The sequence below is a fragment of the Pinus tabuliformis genome, chromosome 8 (genome assembly GCF_031772625.1).
Source record: "Pinus tabuliformis cultivar Carrire ecotype Pingquan chromosome 8, CPIR1, whole genome shotgun sequence".
Lineage (NCBI taxonomy): Eukaryota > Viridiplantae > Streptophyta > Pinopsida > Pinales > Pinaceae > Pinus > Pinus tabuliformis.
Window position 1 is genome coordinate 756,058,553 of NC_142294.1, and position 19,414 is coordinate 756,077,966.

The window sequence follows — 19,414 nt, forward strand, 5'->3', positions numbered from 1 at the left end:
GCATATAGGCATAACAATTTAGTTTGCATATTTATGCATATAAAGGAAGTCAAACTTTGGATCCAGTCGTGTGTTACCTGATGAACTGGAATTATCCCTCTTTTGACGCAATTGTCAATACAAAGTTCTCGTCCTGGTTTAAAAAAAATTAATAAAAAAAATAGTGACATATTCATAAAGAGCAAAGCTCTTCCACTCAAAGCATAATGCTTCAACATGGGGAAATAAGGTAGTTATCCTGGCTGGAGTAAGGTGCACGAATAGGAGATATTAGGATGGATAACAATAAGCTGTAGAAAATTCTCAATATATTTTTCAATTCAATTGAGCAGTCCTATTAAATTGTCTTGGTTTTCCTTTACCATCTTACATAGAAATACAAATTAGGAAGCCCCATTGGTAATTGCATTAAATTCAAGTCACAAGCCACTTAATGAAACGGGGCTTTAAAATTCAAGTCACAAGCCATACAATGAAACGGGACTTAGGCAAACACTATTATGATCACTAAAACAAATTGGTATTTTTATGTGCATTACAACCTTCAAACACCTAAAACATTGTTTCAAGAAAGGAAAAAAACAGTTCCCTTGAGGATGACATTAGAATTATACCAATAAATATATTGCATATCAATATACATTGTATCATCCATGGGGCAAGATAGCTTAGGAAGAAAGTACCCCACAGGTCTCGAAAGAATTGCATGATGCCTAGGACATACCAAAATGAAACCCAACAATATCTCCACAATTTGAACTGGCATTCTTCTTACAGCCTACCAGGAAAAGAAACTCCAAAAAAATAATTACTCATACAACATATACAAGACCTTAGGCATGCGTGCAAAAGAAAATATACAACACAACATAGCCTACATGTTAACCATATCACTGATATACATCTGAAGTATTATCACTTTCAGTTTTAATTTGGAGCTGAGCTGACTTGATTGATGGTGTGCTTGGATTCACAACATCTCTTGGCAATGCATCTTTTTCAAGCTCACCTACGGAGTTTTTCATTGAAGGAACTCTAATGGCCAATGTTTTGTACAAACGTGAATACCTTGCTCGGGTTCCATCAGCAGTCCTTGCCAAGGCAAGCTGACATAAAGCCTCTGGAAGTTGTGAAAGAATTTGTTTTATCTCTTCTAGGCTCAAATTTGTTAACACTGCTGGCTTAGGTACAACTGCAACAATTTCATTACCACTCTTGTCTTGCAGTTTAGCCTGTCCCTTCACCACAAGCTCTAAATTCAACGTTGCACCACACTTAATAACAAAAGGTGTTGTTGAGCCGGTGTTAAACTGTAACACACTCCACTGTGCTACTTCATCTGAAGAATTCTTAGGTCCTGGAGTAAGGTCATTTAGTTCATGGAGATTCTGCAACATGCAAATCCAAGGAACCGGTGCTCTAAATCAGAACAGTTGTGTAAGCATTGAAATCTAAACAGCATTGAGATCAGCATCACAAAACATGCAGTCAATTTGAATTCTCCATTATAAATTGGTGAATTTGCATGTGTGCCTCTTATTTCAGTGTCTAAATTCTTGCAGACTTGGAAACGTGTTACTGGAAAGTACCTCAACTTTTTTGCGAGCTTCTTCAATGTGCTTTTGTGCACAAGGATGATCAATGGAAAGAAGAGAAGGCATTCTTCCTAAGAGTTCATCCAGTGCTCGTAACAGTGTTTTCTTCTTGGTTATATTTATAGATTTATGAGAAGTTTCCTTCTCTATATCCTGGAAAGCCACAGAAACATGAATACTATTAGATTTGTGGTCAATTTGGATTTTGATATGATTTCACATACAACAGTGGCATAGCGAACACATCTATCAGGGGTGAAAAATTTCATTATTTAAATGACTCTTTGCCTTCTCATTGGTAGTATATTGATAAATATCTATTAGTGAATTTTCCGAAATCAAGGTACATTACTACATTGCAAAAGATGGGTAGATTGAAGGGGAGGAGAGAACCTCGACTTGTCTCAAAATATAATCAAGAGATATAAGTGATGCTAATCGTCCATCTTCAGCTGAAGTTAGAGGATTTCGCAGAGGTGATCCCCCTTGCTCTTTTGTTAATAGTGCAATGTCTGTCCGCACTTGCTGCAATATCTGGATATTAAGATGAAATTGAGTTACAAATACCTCAGAAAATACCAAATGCATTTGATACACTACATTAAATTTCTACTATGAACAATTTCACAAAACAAGTTCACTTTTGACTGTATAGTAACAACAAACACTGTATGACAGAAATTGTTTATACACAACACACAATTACCAACATTTCCGATAAAAAGGTCAAAATTAAAATCCATGGATTTGATTTAATCAACAAAATATGATCTTTTAACAACGTTTCAATACATAAGCTTCCAGCACAAGTATGCTACATCTAAAATGTTTGAATCAATATCGTTCCTTCACTAGCAAACTAACAATAATGTCCCAAGTCAACTTTCTCATGGAATTCATGAGATGAAGACACCCAAATTAGAGTCACCACTCTTTAGACGCTTCCTCCAACTTGTGGTGCTGGCTTACTGTTTTTTGGTTTTTTGTTTATTTAATTTTTACGAGATCTTGGTGTTGATTTTTGTGTAGCATTGGGAGGTATTCCCACATGACTAGAAGATTTCCAAGTTGGACCTAGAAAAATTAGGTAAATTTTTGAAATTGTGATGTCAGAAATTGTTCCACAGTGGACATTTTTATTGTCGACGTTTCGCGTCTAAACCAAGACCTATTGAGACAAATTGGCCCAAGAAAAGGTCAAGTTGGCCAGCCTCTTCATCATTTCTATTCTATTCCTCTTTCTCTCTTCATCATTTCTATTCCTCTTCTTGAGGCTGCAACATGTGAGAACAAGGAAGAGTTTGACCAGTGAGTTTTTATCTTTGTTTGATTGAGTTGAGCAGACCTTTGACTGAGCTGCTTTAACTAAAAGTTGACTGCAGGAGGGGTCACGTGTCCAGACTGTTGACCACAGGGATTTGATTGCAGACTACACTTTTGACTGCAGACAACATTGTTGACCGCAGACCATAGAGTTCCACACTACATAGCTCTCCCTATGTTGCAGGGAATGGTTACAAGTTTTCCAGAGATCGGGGTGCAGAAGGATGGAATGTGTAAAGGGTGTGTGCTTGGCAAGCAGGCCAAGGTTGTATATCCCCATAGCAAAACCAGGTCTAAGGGAGTGCTAGACTTGGTGCACTTAGACAATTGTGGTCCTATGTCTGTGACGTCGATCACCGGGTCTTTGTACTTTGTGACATTCAAAGATTACTCTTTCAAAAAAACTTGGATCTACTTCCTGAAGATCAAGGATGAGGTCTTCAATTGGTTTCAAGAGTTTAAAGCTCTTGTGGAGAACTAGAATGGGAAGAAGATTAAGGTGCTCAGATCAGATAATGGGGGAGAATATACCTCCAACAGGTTCCAGGATTTTACAGGGTAGTAGGGATTAAGGAGCTCACAGTACGTTACAATCCTCAGTAGAATGGGTTGCCGAGATGACGAACAGGACCATAATGGAGGCAGCAAGGGCAATGATCTATGATCAGGAATTGCCTATGTTTTTGTGAGCAGAGGTCTGTAATACAATTGTATATGTGCAGAATAAGAGTCCTCATAGGATATTGGAGGATGTGATTCCTAAGAAGATGTTTATAGGAGTGAAAATGGATGTGAGCTATTTGTGCATCTTTAGTAGTCTATACTATGTCCATGTTCCCACGAAGAAGAGGACTAAGCTGGAGCCCTCATAAAAAAGGGGCATATTTGTGGGCTACAGTAAGGTCTTAAAGGCCTACCGAGTCTACATTCCAAGACAGAGGATAGTTATTTTAAGATGGGATGTTAGATTTGATGAGAGCAGAACCCTTAGGAGGTCTCATGAGAAAGAACCAATAAGGGTAGAGGAACAGGAGCGAGAAGCTCCTAGGGCTAAATTAGGACTAACAACGCCGACAATACGGAAACAACATGTAGATCTAGAGGATGAGCTAGATATTCCTTCAAGTTCTACTAGGCGGAGGCGGAGATGGGTCAAACAAACCTTGAGGGATGTTGAGGAGCATGTGAAGGCTCCTAGCAGCACCTTCAGGCAGTCACCAACAAGATTTTCCAATATTTGGCATTCTCGAGCAATGTCAGCAAGTCTGAGCCTTTCACTTTTGTGAAGGCTATAGACGAGCAGGTGATAAGGGATGCCATTGTGGACGAGCATAGCTCCATCATGAGCAATGATGTATGGGGCATAGTGTTGAGGATGTCCGATGGAGGGAAAGTTTGTGGTCACTTCTCAATGGATCTATAAGATCAAACATAAAGCTGATGGCAATGTCAAGAAGTACAAAGTGAGCATCGTGGCGAGAGGGTTCTCCCAACAGGAGGGAGTAGATTACAAGGAGATATTCACACCTGTTGCTAGATATGCATCCATTAGAGTAGTTATGTCTATTGCTTCTGTGATAGGGTGGAGGATACATTAGATGGATGTGAACACTACTTTCCTCAACAGAGTGATTAAAGAGAAGGTGTATATTGAGTAGCCTCAGGGCTTTGAGGTGCATGGGAGAGAGTCTCATGTAAGTAGGTTGAAGAAGACCCTTTATGAGCGGAAGCAGGCTCCACACGCATGGTATGCCAGGATTGATGGATATCTTCTTGGTTTGGGCTTCACTGAGAGTGAGGTGGACTCCAACTTGTTACTATTTATTTGTTAATGGTAAGCTACTCATCTTGGTACTTTATGTGGATGATCTATTCTTGACAGGATCAGAGAAGCTCATAGGGATGTGCAAGGAGGATCTTGCTTCAGAGTTCGAGATGAAGGACATCTGCTTGATGCACTACTTTTTGGGATTAAGTGTGGCAGCAACCTGAAGATATTTTCCTTGGGCAGGGCAAGTATGTAGTTGAGATTTCGAGGAGGTTCATAATGGAGGATTGTAAGCCTATGTCTACACCGATGATCACTAACTTGAAGAAGCTAAGTTCTTCTGAAGGCGAGTTGATAGGTTCCTTGATGTATCTGGTCAACACTATGATAGATGTATGTTTTGCTATGAATAGTGAACACACTCATTTACTTCATTGTGGAGCCGAGATAGGTTTATCAAGTGGCAACGAAGCATGTGTTGAGGTACCTATGAGGTATGGTAGACTTTGGACTGAGATATGTCAGAATTGGAGGAGTGGAGCTGCAAGGTTACACAAATTTTGATTGGGCAAGGAGTGTTGTGGATAGGAAATCCACGATTGGATGTTGCTTCAGCTTGGGATCAACTATGATCTCGTGGTATAGTAGGAAACAACAATCAATGGCACTTAGTTCAGTAGAGGTAGAGTACATGGTAGCAAGTATGGTGAGCTGTGAGGTAGTGTGGCTTTGCAAGATTCTTGCAGGACTATTTGATTTGGTGATGAGGCCAACGATGATTCACTGTGATAATAAAAGTTGCATTAAGCTCCTTGAGAGTCCCGTGTTTCATGATCGGTCCAAGCACATTGATATTAGATATCACTTTATCAGAGACAGGGTCTAGAGAGGTGTTGTGAGATTACAATACATTTCCAGAGTAGATGGCAAATATTCTCACTAAGGGTCTAGTGAAAGGGAAGTTTGTGAAGTACTGAGATACGTTGGGGATGATGGAGAATCCCTTCCTTGCTAGGAGGGAGTGTTGAAGCTTGTGGTAGCTTTGGAAGGTATTTTGCATAGGCTTGGTGTTTTAGCAAGTGGAAGATGATTTATTGCCTCTTTAGGTACTTGCTTGGTGGAGTCAATGATTTATGTCTTCTTTCCTAAGTCTAACTTAGGAAAAGTACAACAATTAAAGTCAATTAATTATTGTGGACTATTAAGTCATTTTCTAAGTATAAACAATTTAATTAATTAAGTGACTTAGAAATAATCTCAACCATTGATCTCTAAGATCTTCTAGAAGGGAGATTAGGGCTATGGATTTGGGCTTAATGAAGATTATAAAAGAAGCCTAGCAAAGAGGTGAAGACGCAAGAACACAAGAGAGAGGTAGCTACATCATTTTTAGGAAAGCGATTTTCTCAAGAAGGAGAGAGCGAATTCTTTGGAGCATGAGGCTTAGTTTGACTAAGGAGAAGGAAGAAGAATACAGGGATAATTTTAGGGTGTTTCCAGGAGGTTGATTTGCTAGGAATTCGAGAGGTTAAATTGTTGAAGTGAGAAGGAGGCATAATTGTTGGGGAGGCTGATTTGCTAGGTCCGACTATGTTAATTTTTCAATGTTCTATGCTGTAACAAGTAAGAAGTATATTTGGAGCAACCAAGTATACTTCTTACTTGAGTATGCCATGTAGAAATACGGTCTTTACATCCACAAATCTCACCTTGTACTCCTCGATACTTCCATTCACACCATGCTTAATTTTTTATATCCATTTAGAAGTCACAACAAACTTTCCTTTGGGTCTTGGAACCACTTCCCACACATTGTTCTTCATGATGGTATTTATACTCTTTCGCCATAGCATCCTTCCACACTTGTTCCTTTACAACTTCTTCAAAAGTGCATGGTTCAACTTTTATAATATTGCTCATAGCTACAACATATCTATGATATCGGTATGACTTCTTGCTATCCCTAAAGGTTCCGCTTGCAACAACATGTCTCTCAACATCCTATAAGGTGTCGAGAAGCCATAATGGTCTCTTCCTAGCAGGAGGATCACATGGAGGGGGATCCAAGGGGTCCATGGTTTCCAAAGAATCATTAGCAAGATCAGGCTTGGGCTCAAGAATAGGAGTCTATTCTTATACATCCATGTCATCCTCCTTTATTCCAACAATGGCAGGGGGTGGGGGTGTCGCTTTCCCAAGAGCAACATCTTCATCAAATGTCACATCTTTGATAAACTCTATATTCCTTTGACTAGGTACATATTCTATAAGCTTTAGAATTTTCACAGTAACCAACAAAAATATCTTTCTTTCCTAAAGCTTCCAACTTGGTCCTCTTTTCCTTCGGCACATGAAAGTAGACGAGGCAGACAAAGATACTCAAATGTCCAACCTCGGGCTTTACACCTGTGAAAGCTTCTTTGGGAGTCTTGTCAACGAAGTCTTGCTGGGGAGTCCTTTTTTGAACATAGACAATAGTGTTAGCAGCTTCTCCCCAAAGAAACTTTGGCAGCTTTTGATCATACAACATGGCTTTGGTTAGTTCCATGATAGTCATGTTCTTCCTTTCAGCTACACCATTTTGTTTGGGGTTGTAAGGTATGATGGTCTCCTTCATTCCGACTTTCTTGCAAAAGTCAACGAATTCATTTGAAGTGAATTCTCCTCCATTGTCAGACCTCAAAATTTTGATCTTCTTTCCGATTTGATTTTCCACCAATGCCTCGAAGTCCTTGAACAAGTCAAATGGCCGGTCCTTGTTCTTCAAGAAGAAAATTTATGTCTTGTGGGAGAAGTCATCCACAAAGATTAGATAGTATAAGTAGCTACCAAGATAGGTCACAGGCATGGGTCCACACGGATCAGAATGTATAAGTTGAAGTATTACATTGGTCTTGCTTCTACTTGAAGGGAATGGTCCCTGTTACCCACTACCCATGGGTAGTATTCATAGGAGAAATTTTTTCTCCTAGATGGTCCTCAACCAACAACTAGCAACCCATTACAGCCACTAGATAGCTCGATGTGCCATTATCTCTGCCACTTGAGCTAGCGATGTGATCCCTCGCCCATCTGTTATGATCGTATGTTTGAAGGTGGGCCTTCCAACCCCAAAGGTATGGATTTTCATTGTGTAGTTGGGTACGTTTGTTTACTTATCATGGACACTTTTGGGCATGGATTAGTGGAGGAATTCAACGAAAAGAGTGGGTCTAGTTTCTACTCTTGTCTCCACTATCCAATTTGATGGTTAACCTTGTATCCTAATCCGTGGGACACTTTTGGGCATGGATTAGTCGGGGAATTCGACGAAAAGAATGGTTCTGGTTTCTACTCTCGTCTCCTCTGTCCAATTTGATGCTTAACCTTGTATCCTAATCCCGTCGGATCTCCTTTATTGGATACTAGCTTTATGGGTGGCACTACATGGGGAACCTCGATCTTGGTTACATGGTCCCTCTTCCTAACACCATATACATCACTCCCCTCTGCTCATTATAACCCCATTCAACATATTTCCCATTCGGGTCCACAAGGAGTTAGCCTCACCTTCCCCTTGTCCACACTTTGTGTTGGGCGTGGAACGATGCCCCGAAGGTTGATGCAGCTAAAAGAAAAGACAAAGCATAATTTGGCCACTCTCAAGAGGAAATATACCATAAAATGCAAAGGATGGCTGGGGCATACAAATTTAACATGTGAGAAAAAGCTAAACATGAGCTCTACCCCTCTCATCATGCCAGCAACCTAGTTCCTAGGGCCCCTCACTTTGGCCCCTCACATCATTTAGGAACCCAAGATTGTCCCAATCCCAGGTGGGCGATGAACTGCCCCACCTTAAGGGAGTATTTACTACTATATCCTACATATCACGCTGTCATCCCCTAGAGCCCCAACAGTTGCAAAAGAAAAATCTATAAAAGGAAAAAGGCATATGAATAAGGGTGGAAAAACAATGGCAGAGGTAACTCATGTACCATGATTGCTCCCTCCTACACTCATATACCCAAGTGTGGGCTTCCCTTATCTTAACTACCCTTGTACTGTGGCATGTGGCTTGAAGCTTTCCCCTGATGCACCACTCCATTCCATCATTATTTCACATACCACCTACCATTTGATGGATGTACCATGGACATGTCACCACCTTATTGGTTGAAGCCACCTAATAGGGTCCTTGGTTAACCTTCTTCTTAAACTTGGAGACACTTGTATGTTTTGAAGCCCATTATGGAAGGGCATGCCAGTATGAAGTGTCCATTTGGTTCCATGATTTGTAAGCTCTTTTACTGAATTGCACTAATGATTGGTTGTACTAGAAGGTGAGGAGACGCATTGGATCTTATACATGATTGCAGTGTGAAAATTCCTAGATCTAACAATCTCAGGAATCCTACTGCAACTAGCTAAATCTACTTCACCTAGATTGTAAATTACATTACAAGCTTATTTTAGATTTCTTCTTGAAACATTGAAGTAAATTACTGAAGTAGCCTACACCAAATTAATTATGATTCTGAAACATCGAAACTAAGCAAGGAAAATAGAAACAAATAGGACACAGTTATTTTTGGACAATAGTCCTCGGAAAAACGCAATGCAGGAAAACCGGTGCAACAACTCTGAGGCTTTTATTATTATGCAGGAGAAAATTTGAGTACATTTCTAGGATGCTCAACTAGCAATCTAATACAGAGAGAATACTGAATAAAAGACTGGTGAAATGATCTCACCCTATCATTGGAGAATCAGTGACTGATCCTATTGAACTAGAGGCTCTGCATCACCCTTTGTGTGGCTTCTGCGCAAAACTGCGTCACTCCTGGCAGTTTCTGTGTCACCTCTCTTAGGTATTACGCTGCCCCTCTTCTGGATCCTCTGTTGGCTGAGAAAATCGAACTTCTGCCTTTCGGAGTCACTCCCCAGTGCCCGACAACTGAAACTCAACTTCCCCTCAAGGATTGCACTGCCTTTGCGTCAGCGCTGCGTGGGCCAGCGTCATCCTTCCTCTGGATGTCTTTATGTTCTCCCTCTGCCTCGTACTCTCCAGAAATTCCTTCTTCTAGATTCTCACTGCCCCTCGGCTGCAAGAAATCTTCTCATTCGATTTTCCTACTGAGAACTTCTCACTTTAGAAAAATCGATTTCCTTGATCTCTCAGTGTGTTTTCCAAATGACCTTCATGCCCCTTCTTATATCTTCCTATTGGCCAACCAACGACCTAGATTATATCTTAATCAAAGGCTTAGATCGTTTTGGCTTGATCCGTGTCTTTTTCTAGAAGTTTCACACATGATTAGATTAATACCCATTAATATTTTAATTTTCCTAAGTTTAGACAAAGGTACCCAATTAAAAATATTAATTATTTTAATAAAATCACTTCTGGGTGGAATTTCCCAACTTTCTAGGTTCTTTGGAATACATGTGCCCAAGCCTCCCTACAAAATTTGAGGCTTAGAGCACATCCAATGCTACCCCAAATAAACACTCCCTCTTAGTGAGGAATGTTCTCTAGCAATACACTGCTCCTGTATATTGCTCTGACTCTGAAGCATCGCCCTCTGCGTTGTTGGTGTCTGACATGCTGTCCACCAACTACTGTGCTGTTGTTGCTACTGTACTGCTGACTTTGACACTGCCACTACCAACGCTACATTTGTATTGCAGCTCCCTCTCAAATGTTGCATTTGCTATGTTGCTAGTGTTGTCACTACTAACACTACATCCGTATTGCAACTCAGTTGCTGAGAGAAGCAACTGAAAATACCCAAAATTAGACAAGTATCCAGTGGATACACCTCGGTGCTAAAATCCTGACTGCTGCTAGTCCCATGCTTTCTTTTGAAGCCACTGCGCTACTAAAGCTTTGCACTGTGCCTCTATGCACTGCTGCCTCTCTGCTCTGCCCTGCTCAAGTTCTGGCGCTGTTAACTACTGGATCTGTCACTCCAACACTCCATCGCACCAACTGAAAGCTCCTTCGTCTTGCTACTACTAATCATGGGCTCTCGTAGCAAGGTGATGATCCAAGAGGTGGGCTCCTCAAGGATCCTGCCCATCTATAGCTCTATCAAACTACAGTTCTATATCAGCCCACCTCCCTCCTAGAGGTATCTTGGTTGTCATGGCGAATTCCTCCTCTTGTTCGATTTTTGTGGCTGCAACCTTAGGATCATGCTTCTCATCCTTGTCCTTTTTCTTCAAAGGACACTGGGATGCATAGTGGCCCATCTTGACACATCTGAAACATTTCACCTTGGAGATGTCCTTCTTTTGTCTTTGTCCATGTTGTCCCTTCAATGCAAGGGCTGCATTATCCTCCTCCTCTACTTTGAGCTTCGACCCACTGCTGCTGCTGCTTCCATCAAGTTTGACATTGAGCAGGTCTCTCCTCAGCGCTTCTTGTTTTCGAGTTGCCCACATCTTGTCCCAATTTGGCAATGTTGCTCTGCCCAGGATACTCTAGACAAAAGCTTGCCATTCATTCGAGATGAAACTTAGAGCCAGTCTCACTAACTCCGAATCCTGAAGTGTATGCCCTGCAATCGAAAACTCATCCTTGGTCTCCTTCAGATTTGTGAGGAATGGATCCACACGTTCTCCCTTCAGTATTTGAAAAGATCTCAACTTCTGCTCTAAGTACATCTTCTGCTGCTCGGAAGATCCATGATATAATGTGGCCAAGGCATCCTACATCTCCTTAGTAGCCCCTTTGCTAGCAACATGGCACACCACGTGATCCTTGACTCCATCCAGGATCATCTTTTTCAACTGAGCCATCTCAGCTCTGTACTTTTTTAGCGGATCTGCATCCGCAGGGACAGCTACCACACTATCAACATACGTCTTGAGGGCATGCTCATCTAGAAGGAAAGACATTCTAGCCTTCCAAATGACATAGTTGGAAGCCCCGTCCAACCTGCCTTGATCCCTCAAGCCACTAGTTGCCATATCTTTCAAAAACTGTCGAACAACTCCCTCTTTCTCCCTACTGCGTAGCTCCTAGGCTGGCTTACACACTCCCTAATGGAGTTGGTAAGCTGCTTCTCCTCTACTGCTCAACAAATGAGAAATACTGATTTCCTTGGCAAGAAATCACTGAGGAAGTATTCCCTCACTATGCAATCTGCTTCCTTCTTCAAAGACTTTTTAACCTAGCACTTAACTTGCAGAAAACTACGTCCCTCTAGCTCTGCACTAATGCTTTGCATAATTCTCTCTGCCTTGGAAAATTCTCGATCCGGCAGTCTTACCTCTTTGTCGGCTCACTTAGAGAGAGACAATCTCGAAAATATAGCCCTCCTAGCTAGAACTGCGCAATCCCTCCGCGGATTCGAACTGTTGCAGCAAGTTGGCTCTTGCTTCAGTGCCAGATCTGCGCTTCCCTGTTTCACATCAACACATCTGATACCATGTGAAAATTCCTAGAACTAACAATCTCAAGATTCCTACTGCAACCAACTGAATATACTTCACCTAGATTGTAAATTACATTACAAGCTTATTTCAGATTTCTTCTCGAAACATTGAAGTAAATTACTAAAGCAGCCTACACCACATTAAATATGATTCTAAAACATACAAACTAAGCAAGGAAAATAGAAACACATAGGACACCATTATTCTTGGACAATAGTTCCCAGAGAAACCCAATGCGAGAAAACCGGTGTAGCAACTCTGAGGGTTTTATTATTATGCAGGAGAAAATCTGAGTACAATTCTAGGATGCTCAACTAGCAATCCGATACAGAGAAAATACTGAACAAAAGACTGGTGAAATGATCTCACCCTGTCACTAGAGAATCAGTGACTGATCTTGCTGAACTGGAGGCTCTGTGTCACCCTTTGCGTGGTTTCTACGCAAAACTGCATCACTCCCAGCAGTTTTTGCGTCACCCCTTGTGGGTATTACGCCGCCCCTCTTCCAGATCCTTTGCTGGTTGAGAAAATTGAATTTCTGCCTTTCGGACTCACACCCCGGCTCTTGGAAACTAAAACTCGACTTCCCTCAATAGGAAACTTGACTTCCCCTCAAGGACCGCACTACCTTTGCGTCAGCACTGCGTGGGTCAGCGTCAACCTTCCTTTGGACGTCTTTTTGTTCTCCCTTTGCCTTGTACTCCCTGTAAATTCCTTCTTTTGGATTTTCACTGCCCCTCTGCTGCAAGAAATCTCCTCAATCGATTTTCCTCCTGAGAACTTCTCACTTCAAAAAAATTGATATCCTTGATCTCTCAATGTGTTTTCCAAATGACCCTCAAGCCCCTTCTTATATCTTCCTGTTGGACAACTAATGGCCTAGATTAAATCTTAATCAAAGGCTCAGATCGTTTTGGCTTGATCCGTTATTTTCTAGAAGTTTAACCCATTAATATTTTAATTTTCCTAAGTTTAGACTTCAAGCCCCTTCTTATATCTTTCTGTTGGACAACCAAAGGCCTAGATTAAATCTTAATCAAAGGCTCAGATCGTTTTGGCTTGATCCGTGTTTTTTCTAGAAGTTTGACCCATTAATACCCATTAATATTTTAATTTTCCTAAGTTTAGACTTAGGAACCCCATTAAAAATATTAATTATTTTAATAAAATCACTTCTGCGTGGAATTTCCCAAAACGCTTTCTGGGTCTTTGGAATACATGTGCCCAAGCCTCCCTACAAAATTTGAGACTTAAAGCACATCCGATGCTACCCCAAATCAACATGTAGGTGGGTCTTCATCTGAGGTTTGGTCTCCCTATACAGGGTCCAAACCCTCCAGAGGGTCATATTGGCACTTGTATGGTGAGCCTTGAGAATCATGGACCTCCACCATAGCAGAGAGCAGATTGCTACTTCATGGGAGCCTTCAACATCTTCCATTGCATGCTCGTGTTCCATTTATTTGACAATGGTGATGCACCTGGACCACCCTGCCTAGCCAGCGACAATCTTGCACCACACACATGGAAGCTGATCCAAGGCCTAGATGAGGATGTATCTCACCATGGGAGACAATAGGGGGGCTTGCATCATTCCTCCAGCCATTATAGATGGGATACATGCTCATTTGATTCATTTGGAGACCCATGAGGATGTTATTGTGCCCCCATAACCACTTGGGGCACCACAGGTCATTTTCTTAGATATCAAGGGGCCACCCCTTTTATCACTATGTTTGGAGCTCATTCATTCATCTTGGCACACATTCGACTCCACTAGGCCTCTTTAATGGCCCTTTGACCTATTTTGTATATCATTTTTCCCTCTTGAGAGGCTTATTGTTGTATTATGGAGCTATCTTGGTGGGCTTGTCACCAAGTTATGTTATTTTTGCACATTATTTTATTAGTTGGGGCATTATTAGGCCTAATTAGGCAAATCAAACCCTTGGGGAGAATATATATTGATGTGATGGTCATTCCATTTGAGCATCACTTGGATTTGGGATCATTGTTTCTTTTGGAAATTTTCGCTAGCCTTGTTGATGGATGGAATTGGAAGCTTAATGCATTTCGATGTTTGGAAGGACTTATTTCTTATCTTGGACACTCGGGTTTTTGTCTCTATTAGTAATTGGAAAATTTCGCTATTCTTGTAAGTGACTCTACATTGTTTCTTTTTCATATACTGCACTTGCATAATGTATGAAAGATTTTCGCTCATGTAGTTGGTGTAGCTACCTTAATGAAATGCAAAGTTGTTCGATCTTGTCTTTGTGAGGGCCTTTTATATGTTTATGCAGAGTATAGTGAATGATTGTCCTAGGGGTATATGATTTCTCATATTTACCTTGATAAGTCACCAATTGCAGCACCTAAAGAAGTATAAACTTTTCTAGTGACCTAGTTGTTGCCTCTAAGCCATGCGAAGTTGCTAGAAGACTCCTTGTTTCAGTATAAGTCATCTCTAAACACTGGATTGCATTGATTCTATTCTCCCAATAGGCTAGGCACTGATCTAGTCCTAGGTGATCATTGGAAGAAAACCTTTTTTCACCTCTTCTCCTTTTCTAAGGCCTAACCCTAATAGGCCTCCTAGGGCATCAACAAAATTCTTTCTAGCCATCAAAAATCCTTGAAAACTGGTCAAGAACTGCATTGGGGTCTTCTTGAGAGTCCTCCAAATTTGAGACCAATTCGACAGTGGAATCTCGAGATATTACAAGCCTTAGATCAAAGACCGTTTTTCTCCCTAGGTTTCCTTGGGTTAGTGCCTTCATTAGGGTCATTGCATTCAAATCTCAAGAAAAATCTAATTCCTTTGATCCTCTTCTCCACCCCAACTTGGTCAAGCCCGTTAGTTTGTTGTTCAACCCTAAAACCTTGACCTAATTTGGGCCCACTAGGGCTTCTTTGGGGTCCCACAATCTTGCAACTCTAATTTCACAAGGATTGCTTAGAAACCTATCTTTCTAGGATTCTTAGGTTTAGGGCACCTCATATCAAGAAATATCTCTCAACCCTAGATCAAGGTATTCTATTAGCCCTTCTTAGAGTGAGCCTCTCTTTTGAATAGGCTTTGGAATCACATTACATCCTACCATTGATCTATCTTTCCTAGTGATTCTTCTCATACTAGGACTCCTCCCATCGGTGAAAGTTTGTAAAGAGCAGGGAGCTTTAGTTGAGGTGACAACAGGCTATTGCTCCATTGTTGCGACTTGACCTAGTATTTTCTCCATAGGAACCCCTCCTAGGACCCTTGCTAGTTTGAGTGGTAACAATCCCTTCATCTTCTTTCGACTTACATATCCCTCACAAACTCCATTATGATTTACTCGAATCTCACGCATTCTAGAAACCAGCTTTCTCACCTTAAGCAAGGCTTCATAGTGAAGGTGTGCGAATCTTTGGTGGCACAAGTCACATTGAAGAGAAGTATCATGAACCATACTCGGACAAGGCTCCCACAAACTTTATATAGGCCTTCGTTTTTGGTCCCAAGTGTGAAGGCATCTCTCATGCTAGCTCTCCTTGGCCAAGCAAGGATGTTTCCATTAGTGAATGCAACCTTGAAACCTTTGTTTTGCATGGTAAAAATTGAGACAAGGTTTTTCTTCAATCCCAACAATATAAGACATCATGTAGATGTATAGTTTGACCATAATTCAAATGAAAAGAAACAAATCTGAACCCCTTCACAAGATATGTAGAATTGTCTCCAAGCATTATCTTCAAATCAGACTCCCTGTCAACCAAGTTTGAGAGGACTTGCATGTAGCTAGTGAAATGTCGAGAAGCCCCACTATTTACCAACCAGTTATGAAAAGAATCTAGAGGAGAGGAACTAGAAAGAGTGGAAACAAGAAAGTATTCAGATTGAGTTTCAGCTACATTATTATTATACCTTGAATTTCTGGATCTCTTTGGATGATGTCGAGTCTCATCTCAGGCAGGGGGTCCTCCTCTCTTCATTCTTTGATTGTTCCTTAGAGCATTTCTTTCTTCCGGACACTCTCGGGCATAGTGACCATGCTTGTGACAATTGTAGCACTAGATGTTGGACATGTCCTTGAATCCTTGATTGTTATTCTTGGATCCTTGACCTTGCTTTCTTGCATTCCAATTTGAGGGCTTTCCTTTTTCTTTGTTCTTCTTGGCTTGGGAAGAAAAAACAGTAGGTTCTCCTTCTTCATGCTTTTGAATTCTTCCTCTAGAGATCATCCTATACTCATCTTCAGTGCACTTGCCTAACAGCTTGTCAAATGAAGGAAACTTGTCATTGTTGCTAATGGTTGTAATAAATGTCTCCCATATCATAGGAAGACCTCCAATGGTAATCAACACCAACTCTTATTGCATATAATCTCACTAGTAGTCAGAGGTTGATCCTTGAGTTGAGATATTCTCATGAAGTATGCCTAAATGGTCTTACCCTTGTTCATCTTGACGTCCTTGAGTTGATTCTTCAAAGCAAGAAATTGGCTCAAGTTGTTGACTTCATACATCCCAATCAACTTATCGTAGGTTCCTTGGACTTCTTCAATTTTGAAACATAGGTGATCAAATGATCTCTCAAAGAATCAATAATGATTTTCTTAGCTTTGATCTCAGCTTTCTTTTACTTGGACTTGGTTGCAGTAGTTCCACTTTCTGGAGGCTCAAGTTCCTTGCTTTCAACATATTCCATAACATCATTCTCTTCCGATGTTAGATCCAGCCTAGCACTCAATCGAGCAAAGTTGGATGAGTCATTCAGCTTCTCCTCAATCTTGAAGTATGAGGTAGACATATTAACTTAGTCAAATGACCTTCAACAATGGATAAGATATCTTCAAGGGTGATTGCTCCTGTCTCCATGGGCTTGTATTCACCTTAGCTCTAATACCATGTTAATTTTTCAATGTTCTATGCTATGAAAATCACTTTAACAATTTCTTCTTTTAGTAGCGATCACTTTTCCAAATTAATTTCAATCACCCAATAACAATAAGCAATTGTAGATAGAACAATAAACAATATGCACAATAGAAGACAACCAAGATCAAAGAGACATAGAGATTAAGGTCAAAGACCAGGCAAAAACCCCACAAGGGGAAAGCCCAACCATATTCATCTTCTATTAGATGTTCATTAAATGTTCAGTAGAGATACATAGTCCAAGTACATCAAACAACTAGTCAAAGGTCAAAGCCTTGACCAACCAAGTCAACAAATCAATATCCAATCAAAAATGAGCATAAAAGTCAAATTTGGTCAAAGTACCAGTCCTGCAATTTTCGGCCCTGTCAAAGTTCAGTCAATAGCAGTGAACGTAGCCATAACCAGTCAAAGTCAATGCTCCAAAGTGCTCAAAAATTTTAGTCAAGTAAGCAATAAATTAAAAATTTGGCCTCTTTAGCTCAATCAAACTTAGTCAAAATAGTCTTTAAATTTGTTTCCAAATTTGGTCAAAGTTAGTGAGCCTGTGGAAACCCTAGCTTCAGATTTGCAATCAAAGATGGTCAATGCATGCCCATAATTTCGGTCAAAGGTATCCTTGAATTAAGCCTCCAAAATTAGATTAGAATTCAATCAAACTAGCCCAAGTCAAGCGAAGTCAAACTGGTTTAAAGATGTCCAAAATAGAAGTCAACACAAGCCAAACAAATTTCCTCTCCTTTCGCATATGTGAACTCGGCCCTCCAATTTTTAGATGAGATTGAACCAATAGAAGATGATTTGATGTGTGATGTGATGCCTCCAAGTGATGTTAAGCTTGGCCTATTTATATGTGGTCTTTGGGGTCGAATTTCTCTTTAAGGCCGACTTGTAGTTTTTAAGTTGACTTGGTCCAATAATAAAATAATATTTTTCCATGTGTAAAAGTTATTTTTTCAAAGGGCAAGAGGGGTCTCCTTAAGGTTTGTTGGGCTTCTCCAAGGAGGGAATTACAGCCTTAACTGCCAATTTTCAACACTCCCTCTTAGCTAGGGAAGAATTTCTGATTGCATTATATGTCGCATCTCATCATTGTTACATCATATCTCTGCACATCTTGGAACAATGATGTCTCAATCTAAAGAAGAAGAATCATCATAAGGGAGAACAATTTACCACTCTTCCAACCCCATGCTCGACCCGCTGATTGAAACTCCATCCAGATAATAGGGGAGATTTAATTTACCACTAGGGTATAGATTTGCCAACCCCATATCTTCGACAATAGGGGAGATACGATTTGTCATAAGTGACAAGATCTTCCAACCCTATGTCACCCAACTTGATCCTTAGCGATCACGCAGTTTGAACACCATGCATCCCAGACCTGGGGAGATCAATTTACCAGACGTGTTCGCCATAAGTGAATATCTTCCTACCTAAGTCTCCTCACTCATTCGCAAGATGAGTGGCGATCCCAGCAAGCCCAACTTGTGGGTAGGATGCATGCTGGGGTGTGTACTCTGTCAAGTCCCAGACTTGACTAGGGGAGACCAAACTTATCAAAATATAAGGATCTTCCAACCCTATAGCTCCAAAGGAGTACCCCATGCAGTGCTGCACGAAGCGCCCCCCCCCGGCTCCGAAGCTCCGAAGCGCGCCCCGTACGGAAGCGCCGTACGAAGTGCCTTCCGAAGCGCGCTTCAGAAATTCGGAAGCGCGATTCGCAAATTTTTTTGCGCTTCCTGGAATTTCCGAAGCGCCGGCTCCGAAGCGCGCTTCGGGCCGCCGAAGCGTGGCGCTTCGGAGCAGGAAGCGTGCGCTTCACGCACGCTTCCGTACGCTTCGGCGGAAAGGGGCGCGCCCAAGGGAGAAAAACAATTTTTTTTTAAAGTTATGTTCACTCAACCTTAAGGGGGTGGGTTAGGGTGAGGTTAAGGTGAGGAATGAAAAGAATAAAGCCCCCATTCATTCCTCATTTTCTCACTTTGAGTTTATGAGAGTTGGAGAAGAGAAGAGAGGAGAGGAGAAGAGAAGAGAGGAAAGGAGAGGAGAAGAGAGGAGAGCTTGGAGGAGTGAAGAAGGAGGAGCTAGGAGAAGGAGGAGGAGCTTGGAGCAAGAGCTTGGAGGACTTCATCTACAAGAGCTAAAGAGGTAAGTTCAAACCCCAAACTCCCTTGTTTTTTTGAATTTTTTTTTGTATTTTTCTCCTCCCTCTCCTACTCTTTCCCATTGTTTCTACTTGCTCCTTTATTTACAGGTTGTCGTTGTCCACCACCTATATCCATATTCCAAGATGGTGTTCTTTTGGCTTCTATGTATCATTCCACTCTTGGTTTTAATGATGGCAAGGGTGAGGAATAGAAGGGAAGAAACAGAAGAGGAC

General features: G+C 41.1%; 1 protein-coding gene across 1 annotated transcript in view; it reads right to left on the reverse strand.

The window, feature by feature from the left end:
* Nucleotides 1-597: 597 nt before the first annotated feature.
* LOC149237796 (kinesin-like protein KIN-14L) overlaps nt 598-19,414 on the reverse strand; it is a 422,935-nt gene continuing 404,118 nt past the window's right edge. Inside the window, exons 21-23 of the mRNA XM_089372799.1 lie at nt 1,989-2,129; nt 1,590-1,748; nt 598-1,388 (exon numbers count right to left, since the gene is read on the reverse strand). Coding sequence (XP_089228925.1) covers nt 891-1,388; nt 1,590-1,748; nt 1,989-2,129 — 798 coding nt within the window. The 3' untranslated portion in view covers nt 598-890. The remainder of the gene's footprint in view (nt 1,389-1,589; nt 1,749-1,988; nt 2,130-19,414) is intronic.